A 12,418-nucleotide genomic window follows, 5' to 3' on the forward strand; every position below is an offset into this window, starting at 1 on the left:
GATCTGACAATCTGTTTGAGCTTGTTGTTGCTGTTGAGTGTAGGCTACAGGATCTGACAATGTGTTTGAGCTTGTTGTTCCTGTTGAGTGTAGGTTACAGGATCTGACAATGTGTTTGAGCTTGTTGTTGCTGTTGAGTGTAGGCTACAGGATCTGACAGTGTGTTTGAGCTTGTTGTTCCTGTTGAGTGTAGGCTACAGGATCTGACAATGTGTTTGAGCTTGTTGTTGCTGTTGAGTGTAGGTTACAGGATCTGACAGTGTGTTTGAGCTTGATGTTCCTGTTGAGTGTAGGTTACAGGATCTGACAGTGTGTTTGAGCTTGTTGTTGCTGTTGAGTGTAGGTTACAGGATCTGACAGTGTGTTTGAGCTTGTTGTTGCTGTTGAGTGTAGGCTACAGGATCTGACAATGTGTTTGAGCTTGTTGTTCCTGTTGAGTGTAGGTTACAGGATCTGACAGTGTGTTTGAGCTTGTTGTTGCTGTTGAGTGTAGGCTACAGGATCTGACAGTGTGTTTGAGCTTGTTGTTCCTGTTGAGTGTAGGTTACAGGATCTGACAGTGTGTTTGAGCTTGTTGTTGCTGTTGAGTGTAGGCTACAGGATCTGACAGTGTGTTTGAGCTTGTTGTTGCTGTTGAGTGTAGGCTACAGGATCTGACAGTGTGTTTGAGCTTGTTGTTCCTGTTGAGTGTAGGCTACAGGATCTGACAATCTGTTTGAGCTTGTTGTTCCTGTTGAGTGTAGGCTACAGGATCTGACAGTGTGTTTGAGCTTGTTGTTCCTGTTGAGTGTAGGCTACAGGATCTGACAGTGCGTTTGAGCTTGTTGTTCCTGTTGAGTGTAGGCTACAGGATCTGACAATGTGTTTGAGCTTGTTGTTCCTGTTGAGTGTAGGCTACAGGATCTGACAATGTGTTTGAGCTTGTTGTTCCTGTTGAGTGTAGGTTACAGGATCTGACAATGTGTTTGAGCTTGTTGTTCCTGTTGAGTGTAGGTTACAGGATCTGACAGTGTGTTTGAGCTTGTTGTTCCTGTTGAGTGTAGGCTACAGGATCTGACAATGTGTTTGAGCTTGTTGTTGCTGTTGAGTGTAGGCTACAGGATCTGACAATGTGTTTGAGCTTGTTGTTGCTGTTGAGTGTAGGCTACAGGATCTCACAATGTGTTTGAGCTTGTTGTTGCTGTTGAGTGTAGGTTACAGGATCTGACAATGTGTTTGAGCTTGTTGTTGCTGTTGAGTGTAGGTTACAGGATCTGACAGTGTGTTTGAGCTTGTTGTTGCTGTTGAGTGTAGGCTACAGGATCTGACAATGTGTTTGAGCTTGTTGTTGCTGTTGAGTGTAGGTTACAGGATCTGACAATGTGTTTGAGCTTGTTGTTGCTGTTGAGTGTAGGTTACAGGATCTGACAGTGTGTTTGAGCTTGTTGTTCCTGTTGAGTGTAGGTTACAGGATCTGACAGTGTGTTTGAGCTTGTTGTTCCTGTTGAGTGTAGGTTACAGGATCTGACAATGTGTTTGAGCTTGTTGTTCCTGTTGAGTGTAGGTTACAGGATCTGACAGTGTGTTTGAGCTTGTTGTTGCTGTTGAGTGTAGGCTACAGGATCTGACAATGGAAGGGTGTCTCTCTGAAATATTTCCTTTAGATTAGTTAGCCATGCAAAGAGTCGAGACTCCTGTCATAACCGTATGATCATGTTATATGGTATCAATGAATAATAATAATGACATAATGCACCGCACTGCAAGGGAAAGATGCTGCCATTACCCTGGTATGCATTTTCCAAGATGGAGGAAACCAAAAAGGCAAAAGAAAAAGGCGAGCGAAGACCAAAGAGAGTCAGTCTGTGAGTCAGACAGGTGTTTACCTGGACCCTAGGGACAAAAGGCGCTGTTCTTCTACTAAGGCTTTGGCTCTGGATAAGCAAAATTAAACAACAACAAAGAACAATGCAATAAAACCAAAAAAACATAAAACAACCAACAAAACACACTCACTGGACTCTAACCAGCGGCACAATAACACAAACACATTTTGAGGAGGAGGGGACGGAGAGTCAATCTGGCGGTGTGTGTGTTTTTCCCCACCGTTCATTAGCATCAATCTGCATCTCATTATTCACTAATGTGTTGTATTGTCTTGGAGCCTTCTCTGTGGTTCCTGTACCTCCACACCGTAAACCTCAGAGAGAGGAAGAGGCTGCTCTGCTCCCACTTTCACAGAAAAGGATTGATGACTTCTAACTAAGCATTCCCTTCCGTGCTCTCTGGACGGTAACTTTCCTTCCTTTCTTCATTTAACATTTGCGTCATGATGACGTATTCAATTCCAATTGTTCCCTCAACACGGTTTGGAAATAATAATAATAATAATAATAATAAAAACACATTACAATTTCTAACTGCATCCAATGTATTATTCAACTGGTACTTGATCCATCAAGGTAATGTACTACAGTATATCAACTACTGTATATTAATGACAGTATAAATACAGTATATCAACTACTGTATATTAATGACAGTATAAATACAGTATATCAACTACAGTATATTAATGACAGTATAAATACAGTATATCAACTACAGTATATTAATGACAGTAGAATTACAGTATATTAATTACAGTATATTAATGACAGTATAATTACAGTATATTAATTACAGTATAACTACAGTATATTAACTACAATACGATTCAAATACTCTTATTTTGGTTTCAAGGTCAGCTCATTGATGAAATGGAGAGAACTTCTGGATCTGAGTGGTGTGGGGCTGAGTGCTACAGGTAGGGATTGCAGAGATCAGAACTGCAGCCTGATTGGCTGACTGGGTTCTATTTGCGTCATAACTGTCAGCATGGGCCTCCTGGGTGTAGGCCTATAAATACTGGAGGGCCTGTGTGTGCCTGCTACCTCTCTCTGTGCTCCTTCTCTCCCTGGCTCTCACTCTGCTCTGCCATGCTCCTGTTACACACAGACAGGAGAGGAGAGAAGCCAGGCGGAGACGCTAGCAGCAGCACAGATTAGATCTCCCCCTCCTCACCAAAGAAAACATCAACAAGCAGAAAGAACACTGACATCAAAAGATTCCTTCTCTTCCTTCCTTCTCTTCCTTCCTTCTCTGGCTCTAGGAGCAGTTTTACTGGAGTGCAACATTCAGTCAACTATCAAACCTTCTCACTTCTTCTGATAAACAAACACACTATGGACTTGATAGACTGATATATTTTGACTGATATAGACTGGTATATTTTGACTGATATAGACTGGTATATTTTTTGATACCTTGATATATTTCATTGATATCTTTCTTATATTCTTCACATATAATATTGATGTGTTTTCATAAGGAAAGGGATTGAAAAGCTGTGACTATTTCATAACTCTCTACATTTTTTCTCCAAGAAACAAAATATCCTGAGTGTTGAGACAACAAAATAAGTGTTTAGGTTAGCATTAGTCTATTTCCGTCTAGCCTCCTGAGTTTTAGATTTCATTCCTCCCATGTTTATCTCAACTGACAAGCCTTTTACTCACTTCCCCCAAGAGTAAATTAGGCATCAGATAATAAGCAACATGGTTCAGGGTAACAGGATATATTGTCCTAAGCTGGGTTGGGATGGGTCCAATTGAACAACTCAGAGCTCCAGCTACTCTCAGAGCTCCAGCTACTCTCAGAGCTCCAGCTACTCTCAGAGCTCCAGCTACTCTCAGAGCTCCAGCTACTCTCCAGATCTCCAGCTACTCTCCAGAGCTCCAGCTACTCTCAGAGCTCCAGCTACTCTCAGAGCTCCAGCTACTCTCCAGATCTCCAGCTACTCTCAGAGCTCCAGCTACTCTCAGAGCTCCAGCTACTCTCCAGATCTCCAGCTACTCTCCAGATCTCCAGCTACTCTCAGAGCTCCAGCTACTCTCAGAGCTCCAGCTACTCTCAGAGCTCCAGCTACTCTCAGAGCTCCAGCTACTCTCCAGATCTCCAGCTACTCTCAGAGCTCCATCTACTCTCAGAGCTCCAGCTACTCTCAGAGCTCCAGCTACTCTCAGAGCTCCAGCTACTCTCAGAGCTCCAGCAACTCTCCAGAGCTCCAGCTACTCTCAGAGCTCCAGCTACTCTCAGAGCTCCAGCTACTCTCAGAGCTCCAGCTACTCTCAGAGCTCCAGCTACTCTCCTGAGCTCCAGCTACTCTCCAGAGCTCCAGCTACTCTCCAGAGCTCCAGCTACTCTCCAGCTCCAGCTACTCTCCAGAGCTCCAGCTACTCTCCAGAGCTCCATCTACTCTCAGAGCTTCAGCTACTCTCAGAGCTCCATCTACTCTCAGAGCTCCAGCTACTCTCAGAGCTCCATCTACTCTCAGAGCTCCAGCTACTCTCCAGATCTCCAGCTACTCTCCAGATCTCCAGCTACTCTCAGAGCTACAGCTACTCTCAGAGCTACAGCTACTCTCAGAGCTCCATCTACTCTCAGAGCTCCATCTACTCTCAGAGCTCCAGCTACTCTCCGGATCTCCAGCTACTCTCAGAGCTCCAGCTACTCCCCAGATCTCCATCTACTCTCAGAGCTCCATCTACTCTCAGAGCTCAAGCTACTCTCAGAGCTTCAGCTACTCTCAGAGCTCCATCTACTCTCAGAGCTCCAGTTACTCTCAGAGCTTCAGCTACTCTCCAGAGCTCCAGCTACTCTCCAGAGCTCCAGCTACTCTCCAGATCTCCAGCTACTCTCCAGAGCTCCAGCTACTCTCAGAGCTCCAGCTACTCTCAGAGCTCCAGCTACTCTCCAGAGCTCCAGCTACTCTCAGAGCTCCAGCTACTCTCAGAGCTCCAGCTACTCTCCAGAGCTCCAGCTACTCTCAGAGCTCCAGCTACTCTCAGAGCTTCAGCTACTCTCCAGAGCTCCAGCTACTCTCCAGAGCTCCAGCTACTCTCCAGAGCTCCAGCTACTCTCAGAGCTTCAGCTACTCTCCAGAGCTCCAGCTACTCTCAGAGCTCCAGCTACTCTCCAGAGCTCCAGCTACTCTCCAGAGCTCCAGCTACTCTCCAGAGCTCCAGCTACTCTCAGAGCTCCAGCTACTCTCAGAGCTCCAGCTACTCTCAAAGCTCCAGCTACTCTTCAGAGCTCCAGCTACTCTCCAGAGCTCCATCTACTCTCAGAGCTCCAGCTACTCTCCAGAGCTCCAGCTACTCTCCAGAGCTCCAGCTACTCTCCAGATCTCCAGCTACTCTCCAGAGCTCCAGCTACTCTCAGAGCTCCAGCTACTCTCAGAGCTCCAGCTACTCTCCAGAGCTCCAGCTACTCTCCAGAGCTCCAGCTACTCTCAGAGCTCCAGCTACTCTCAGAGCTCCAGCTACTCTCCAGAACTCCAGCTACTCTCCAGAGCTCCAGCTACTCTCCAGATCTCCAGCTACTCTCAGAGCTCCAGTTACTCTCAGAGCTTCAGCTACTCTCCAGAGCTCCAGCTACTCTCCAGAGCTCCAGCTACTCTCAGAGCTCCAGCTACTCTCAGAGCTCCAGCTACTCTCCAGAGCTCCAGCTACTCTCCAGAGCTCTAGCTACTCTCCAGAGCTCCAGTTACTCTCAGAGCTCCAGCTACTCTCAGAGCTCCAGCTACTCTCAGAGCTCCAGCTACTCTCAGAGCTCCAGCTACTCTCAGAGCTCCAGCTACTCCCAGAGCTCCAGCTACTCCCAGAGCTCCAGCTACTCTCCCTGAATACTGCAGAGAAAGAGAGCAAGAAAACATCTGTTCTCAAACCCTCCATGTGAATCTACACTGTATGATCCTTTCCTGCAGGTAATGTAGGCCCAGACAGAGCCAGGGTATATTGTGGGTATTGTAGTAGGGTACTCACTGAGAGCTGTCCTGACAGGTACTGGGGGGCGTCCCGCAGCATCCCGGGGCTCATGGGAGACGTGACAGAGATAGAGGGGCGATCCATCTTCTGAGACTCAAAGGAACTCGAACCTGAGACAGGACAGACAGGGAGGAGGTCACATGATCAAATCTGAAACACTGTGATTTTGGTAACATACTTCAAGGAGAGGAAGAGAGGAAGAGAGGAAGAGCGAGAGAGAGGGGGGAGGGGAGAGAAGAAGAAAGCGTGTAGGTAGAGAGATAGAAATGAGATACCATCACCTCTCTTTGACATTACCTTAGCTTGCTATTTCAAGGTTGATTAATTAACGCAGGCTAATTAGTTATCATTGGGAAATGAAAGAAAAGCCAGACTTACTTGATTCCAGTTGTGCATGTGTGCTGTCTGGTATCCGAGGAATATCTCTGAAAGGAGAGGGGGGGTGAGGAAGGAGGAGGGGATCAATTGGTGCTAATGCTGAATGCACTGTATTTTAATGGTCCTAAGAAGAGCATTAGTCTTCATTCTCCTGTACAGCAGCTAATCTCCCTCAGCAATACAAAGCAGGACAAATATAGACACTGACAAAGCAAAGGGGTTTCTGATTTCTCTGGGTATCTCTACTTTCAAAAACGATTGGCATCCCGCTGTTTGTGGAGGAGAGGGTGAGAGTGGGTAGTGAGACAGAGAGAGAGAGAGAGAGAGAGAGAGAGAGAGAGAGAGAGAGAGGGGCGGCAGCCACCATTCATTTCATTGTGCCGCACTGCTAGTCCCATATGAGCCTCTGACACTGTCATTACACTGGAGGACTGATGGAGGGGAGGGATATTGGGAGGGAGGAAGGGAGGGATGGTTGGGAGGCAGATATGTTAAATAAACAAGCTGGTGCTGGCAAAACAAATGACATTGAAATACACTCAGCCCCCATTTTCCATTTCTCACATACTCTCTCTCCTCTGCAAGACACATATTTCTACAAATGTATGAATGTGAATACACTGTAGTTTTGATGGTTCAGTAGTAATACGTGTAGTTGCTGTTGTGAGGTCTTACCCTATGGGCCTTGAGACCACCAGTTCCACCTGGGGTTCTGGCTTTGATTCTAGAATGATATTGTAAACTTCTTTGAATGTGGCTCCTTGTAAAAACCTCCCGTTCCACTCCAGCACCTGGTCGCCTGTGAAACAAGAGATGCTGTCAGTCATCCACACACCAAGACGTCAGCTGGCACGGTGCAGTTATGAACATGGGAAGCACAGTTATAAATATAGTTAAAAACATGATCCGTGTAGTTATAAACATGAGCAGGCCCACATGATGGAAAAAAGGAGAACATGAATGGTATTGTAGAAAACACAGCACACATAAACAAACAGTACAGCATTGTAATCTTCCTGCTAAGGTAATATTATAAATAATTGAATAGGCCTCGGTCGCAACCCTTATGGTAACAAATAACAGCACATCTGTCTAGTTCATACATGTTGTAATTAGTGCTATTAAATGAAGGTCAACGGGTGTCAGAAGTTAAAACAAGGTTCTGACCCAGTTCAGCACCAGTTCACCAAGTAATCCAAATGTTTCTTGAATCACTGAAGTAGCTTATTAAATCTACAGTGCTGTGTACATGAGACATGTATTGACAATCTTCAGTGTACTCCTAAACTTGGTAAATGTAGTTCTAAACATAGTGTCGTTCTAAACATGGCTAATGTAGTTCTAAACATAGTGTCGTTCTAAACATGGCTAATGTAGTTCTAAACATAGTGTCGTTCTAAACATGGCTAATGTAGTTCTAAACATAGTGTCGTTCTAAACATGGCTAATGTAGTTCTAAACATAGTGTCGTTCTAAACATGGCTAATGTAGTTCTAAACATAGTGTCGTTCTAAACATGGCTAATGTAGTTCTAAACATAGTGTCGTTCTAAACATGGCTAATGTAGTTCTAAACATAGTGTCGTTCTAAACATGGCTAATGTAGTTCTAAACATAGTGTCGTTCTAAACATGGCTAATGTAGTTCTAAACATGGTACGATATGCAGTTAGAGTATAAAATGAGGTCAATAGGTACCTGGTCTGAGGTGTCCAACAGTGTCCGCTAGACTTCCTTTCCTCACTTTAGTGATGAAAGCACAAAGTCTACCAGATTCTGTCATCTTTCCACCCACCACCTATGAAGAAAGCAACACACATCAACATGTATAGTATTAGTATATAGTATTACACAGTAACATAATCACCCACCACCTATGAAGAAAGCAACACACATCAACATGTATAGTATTAGTATATAGTATTACACAGTAACATAATCACCCACCACCTATGAAGAAAGCAACACACATCAACATGTATAGTATTAGTATATAGTATTACACAGTAACATAATCACCCACCACCTATGAAGAAAGCAACACACATCAACATGTATAGTATTAGTATATAGTATCACACTGTAACATAATCACCCACCACCTATGAAGGAAGCAACACACATCAACATGTATAGTATTAGTATATAGTATCACACTGTAACATAATCACACCCTCAATATGGTGTAAGCAGCCTGGCAGGGAAGGAATATGGATGCACTGATCACTTTGTTTCATAGAAACATATTTATTGACCACGTTTGAAAATCCACATGTGAATTCAATTCACACATGGTCAAATGCAACCTACAGGTCTAGGCCTAATTGTAATTGCATATGTAGCCACATAGCATCATTCTGCTCATAGGGTGCTATTCTAATTGCATATGTAGCCACATAGCATCATTCTGCCCATAGGGTGCTATTCTAATTGCATATGTAGCCACATAGCATCATTCTGCCCATAGGGTGCTATTCTAATTGCATATGTAGCCACATAGCATCATTCTGCCCATAGGGTGCTATTCTAATTGCATATGTAGCCACATAGCATCATTCTGCCCATAGGGTGCTATTCTAATTGCATATGTAGCCACATAGCATCATTCTGCCCATAGGGTGCTATTCTAATTGCATATGTAGCCACATAGCATCATTCTGCCCATAGGGTGCTATTCTAATTGCATATGTAGCCACATAGCATCATTCTGCCCATAGGGTGCTATTCTAATTGCATATGTAGCCACATAGCATCATTCTGCCCATAGGGTGCTATTCTAATTGCATATGTAGCCACATAGCATCATTCTGCCCATAGGGTGCTTTTCTAATTGCATATGTAGCCACATAGCATCATTCTGCCCATAGGGTGCTATTCTAATTGTAAATGTAGCCACATAGCATCATTCTGCCCATAGGGTGCTATTCTAATTGCATATGTAGCCACATAGCATCATTCTGCCCATAGGGTGCTATTCTAATTGTAAATGTAGCCACATAGCATCATTCTGCCCATAGGGTGCTATTCTTGAACAGAGAAAGTAGCTACATGTTTAGTCAAAAAGGACATCTCATAATGTTGAATGTCCCTGTGTGTTGTGTTGGAACCCTGGGGCCACCTCTCTCTGCATGGTGCTCTCTCTCCATTGTGCTGGAACACTTGAGGCCTGGGGGGCCTATAACAGGCCAGGCAGCCCAGCTCTGCTCTACTCTGTAAGCCCCTGAACCGCTCTCCCTACACAGGCATCAGACAAATAAAATCCCCTCTTAATGGCAGTTGAATGCCAACATACAAAGGAGCTTACGGAAGTATCCTAAATGAAATGGCTTTATGTAACAGCCGGGTGAGAGAGAGCGAGAAAGGGACTGAGAGAGTGAGAGATAGAAATAGTTAGAGAGAGAGACAAACAGACTGGCTGGTCACTGCTTACTGCTGAGCGAGGAGAAACACATAGCGTACCGTACAGCACAAAGAGACACTGACCAGACACAAACATACCAATTCAGGAAGCTCATTCAATCACTAATGATTTTCCCATCTTGCCACTCTCCTTTTCTCCCCTGATGGCCCTCACTGTGCTAGCTCTCACTGTGCCAGCTCTCACTGTGCTAGCTCTCACTCTGCTTTGGCTAGCTGTGTGTGCTCAGCTCTTTAACCAGCCCACGCCGCACAGATTAGGTAGAGTAAGGAAAACCTAAATATGGGCCATATGTTTAGTAGCCTAGTTACAGTACTATACATAATGGGGAATAAGCTGTACAATCACAATGTTTCAGATGTGATCTCTCTATCTACAGTAAAGGGACATTGTCTCTGACTGAGGATTTCAAATAGGCTTTTCTACATAACAAAATGTTCCAAATGGTACACTACTCCTTATATAGCGCACTACTACCAGTTCCCTGGTTAAAAGTAGCGCACTACAGTCGTATGAAAAAGTTTGGGCACCCCTCCGAGGCTGCATAATAATTTACTCTGTCGTCACAGAAAATGATCACAGTGGCATGTCATTCATTTTCTAATAAAAGCTGAGTACTGGGGTATTGTCCAGACAAAGATTTTTAGTGTAGCAATATTAAGTTGTATGAAATTAAATCAGATGTGAAAAATAGGCTGTGCAAAAATGTGGGCACCCTTGTCATTCTGTTGATTTGAATACCTGTAACTACTTAGCACTGATTAATTGGAACACACAATTGGTTTGGTGAGCTCATTAAGCCTTGAACTTCATAGACAAGTGCATCCAATCATGAGAAAAGGTATTTAAGGTGGCCAATTGCAAGTTGTTGTTCTCTTTGACTCTCCTCTGAAGAGTGGCAACATGGGGGCCTCAAAACAACTCTCAAATGACCTGAAAACAAAGATTGTTCAACATTATGGTTTAGAGGAAGGCTACAAAAAGCTGCCGCAGAGATTTAAGCTGTCAGTGTCCACTGTGAGGAACATAGTGAGGAAATGGAAGACCACAGGCACAGTTCTTGTTAAGGCCAGAAGTGGCAGGCCAAGTAAAATATCGGAGAGGCAAAGGCGAAGGATGGTGAGAACGGTCAAAAACAGCCCACAGACCATCTCCAAAGACCTACAACATCATCTTGCTGCAGATGGTGTCACTGTGCATCGTTCAACAATTCAGCGCACTTTGCACAAGGAGAAGCTGTATGGGAGAGTGATGCGGAAGAAGCGTTTTTTGCACACACGCCACAAACAGAGTCGCTTAAGGTATGCAAACGCACATTTGGACAAGCCAGCTTCATTTTGGAATAAGGTGCTGTGGACTGATGAAACAAAGATTGAGTTATTTGTTCATAACAAGGGACGTTATGCATGGCGGCAAAAGAACACAGCGTTCCAAGAAAACCACTTGCTACCCACAGTAAAATTTGGTGGGGGTTCCATCATGCTGTGGGGCTGTGTGGCCAGTGCCGGTACTGGGAATCTTGTTAAAGTTGAGGGTCGCATGGATTCCACTCAATATCAGCAGATTCTTGGGAATAAGTTTGAAGAATCAGTCACAAAGTTGAAGTTACGCCGGCGCTGGATATTTCAACAAGACAACGACCCAAAACACTGCTCAAAATCTACCCAGGCATTTATGCAGAGGAACAAGTACAATGTTCTGGAATGGCCATCCCAGTCCCCAGACCTGAATACCATTGAGAATCTGTGGGATGATTTAAAGCGGGCTGTCCATGCTCGGCAACCATCAAACCTAACTGAACTGGAGATGTTTTGTAAGGAGGAATGGTCCAAAATACCTTCATCCAAAATCCAGACACTCATTAGAGGCTATGGCAAGCGTCTAGAGGCTGTTATTTTAGCAAAATGAGGCTCTACTAAATATTGATGTGATTTTTCTATTGGGGTGCCCAAATTTATGCACCTGTCTAATTTTGTTAAGATGCATATCGCACATTTTCTGTTAATCCAATAAACCTAATTTCACTACTGAAATATTACTGTGGCCATCAGTTATTTGATAGATCAAAATGAAATTGCTGATCCAAACACCCAATTATTTATAAATGGAAATCATGGAAATTGTCAGGGGTGCCCAAACTTTTTCATACGACTGTATATAGGGAATAGGTTGCAGTTTGGGATGCAGAGAGTTTTTGAGAGTTTTTGAGAGTTTTTTTGCACTGAGCCAATGAATGTCGTTCATTAAAAAGGTTCAATGTGAGCATGTTTGGATACACAGGGTGCATCACAAATGGCCCCCTATTCCCCATATAGTGCACTATATAGGGAATAGGGTGCTATTTGGAATACAGTCATGAACATAAAGTATTTGATATCAATATACAGCTCATTAATATTAATCAGGAAAATAATTAGCCGCCTAATTAATATTAAATCATGAACAATACAATTATGTAATTCATAATTAGGCAAGGCACCCACACATATCACTTCAAAATGTATATGCAGACAAAAAAAGCCACAGCTGAAGGACAGTTTGGTAATGTCTTTTTAGCAATGTCTTTTTCCTCAACCACAAAACCAGTTTACAACCAGAAAAGGATGTCAATAAGATATCATCTCACCGTTGCCGCTTGTTATAGCCCACCCTCTGCCCCCAGATGTGCCCTGGACACCATATGTCAATTGATTGCCCCCCATCTATCTTCAGAGCTCGTGCTGCTAGGTAACCTAAACTGGGACATGCTTAACACCCCGGCCATCCTACAATCTAAGC

At 43.9% G+C, this 12,418-nt stretch overlaps 1 protein-coding gene across 48 annotated transcripts in view; it reads right to left on the reverse strand.

Annotated features, from left to right (window-relative positions):
* LOC129837928 (regulating synaptic membrane exocytosis protein 2-like) overlaps positions 1-12,418 on the reverse strand; it is a 244,298-nt gene that overhangs the window by 108,082 nt on the left and 123,798 nt on the right. For 33 of the 48 annotated variants that reach the window (XM_055904507.1, XM_055904461.1, XM_055904465.1 and 30 more), the window contains 5 exons: positions 7,921-8,020; positions 6,900-7,023; positions 6,225-6,271; positions 5,844-5,956; positions 1,866-1,913 (listed from right to left, as the gene is read on the reverse strand). In XM_055904507.1, coding sequence (XP_055760482.1) covers positions 1,866-1,913; positions 5,844-5,956; positions 6,225-6,271; positions 6,900-7,023; positions 7,921-8,020 — 432 coding nt within the window. The remainder of the gene's footprint in view (positions 1-1,865; positions 1,914-5,843; positions 5,957-6,224; positions 6,272-6,899; positions 7,024-7,920; positions 8,021-12,418) is intronic. The other 15 variants (XM_055904469.1, XM_055904472.1, XM_055904481.1 and 12 more) reach the window with 1 other exon arrangement.

The sequence above is a fragment of the Salvelinus fontinalis genome, chromosome 38 (assembly GCF_029448725.1).
Source record: "Salvelinus fontinalis isolate EN_2023a chromosome 38, ASM2944872v1, whole genome shotgun sequence".
Classification (NCBI taxonomy): domain Eukaryota; kingdom Metazoa; phylum Chordata; class Actinopteri; order Salmoniformes; family Salmonidae; genus Salvelinus; species Salvelinus fontinalis.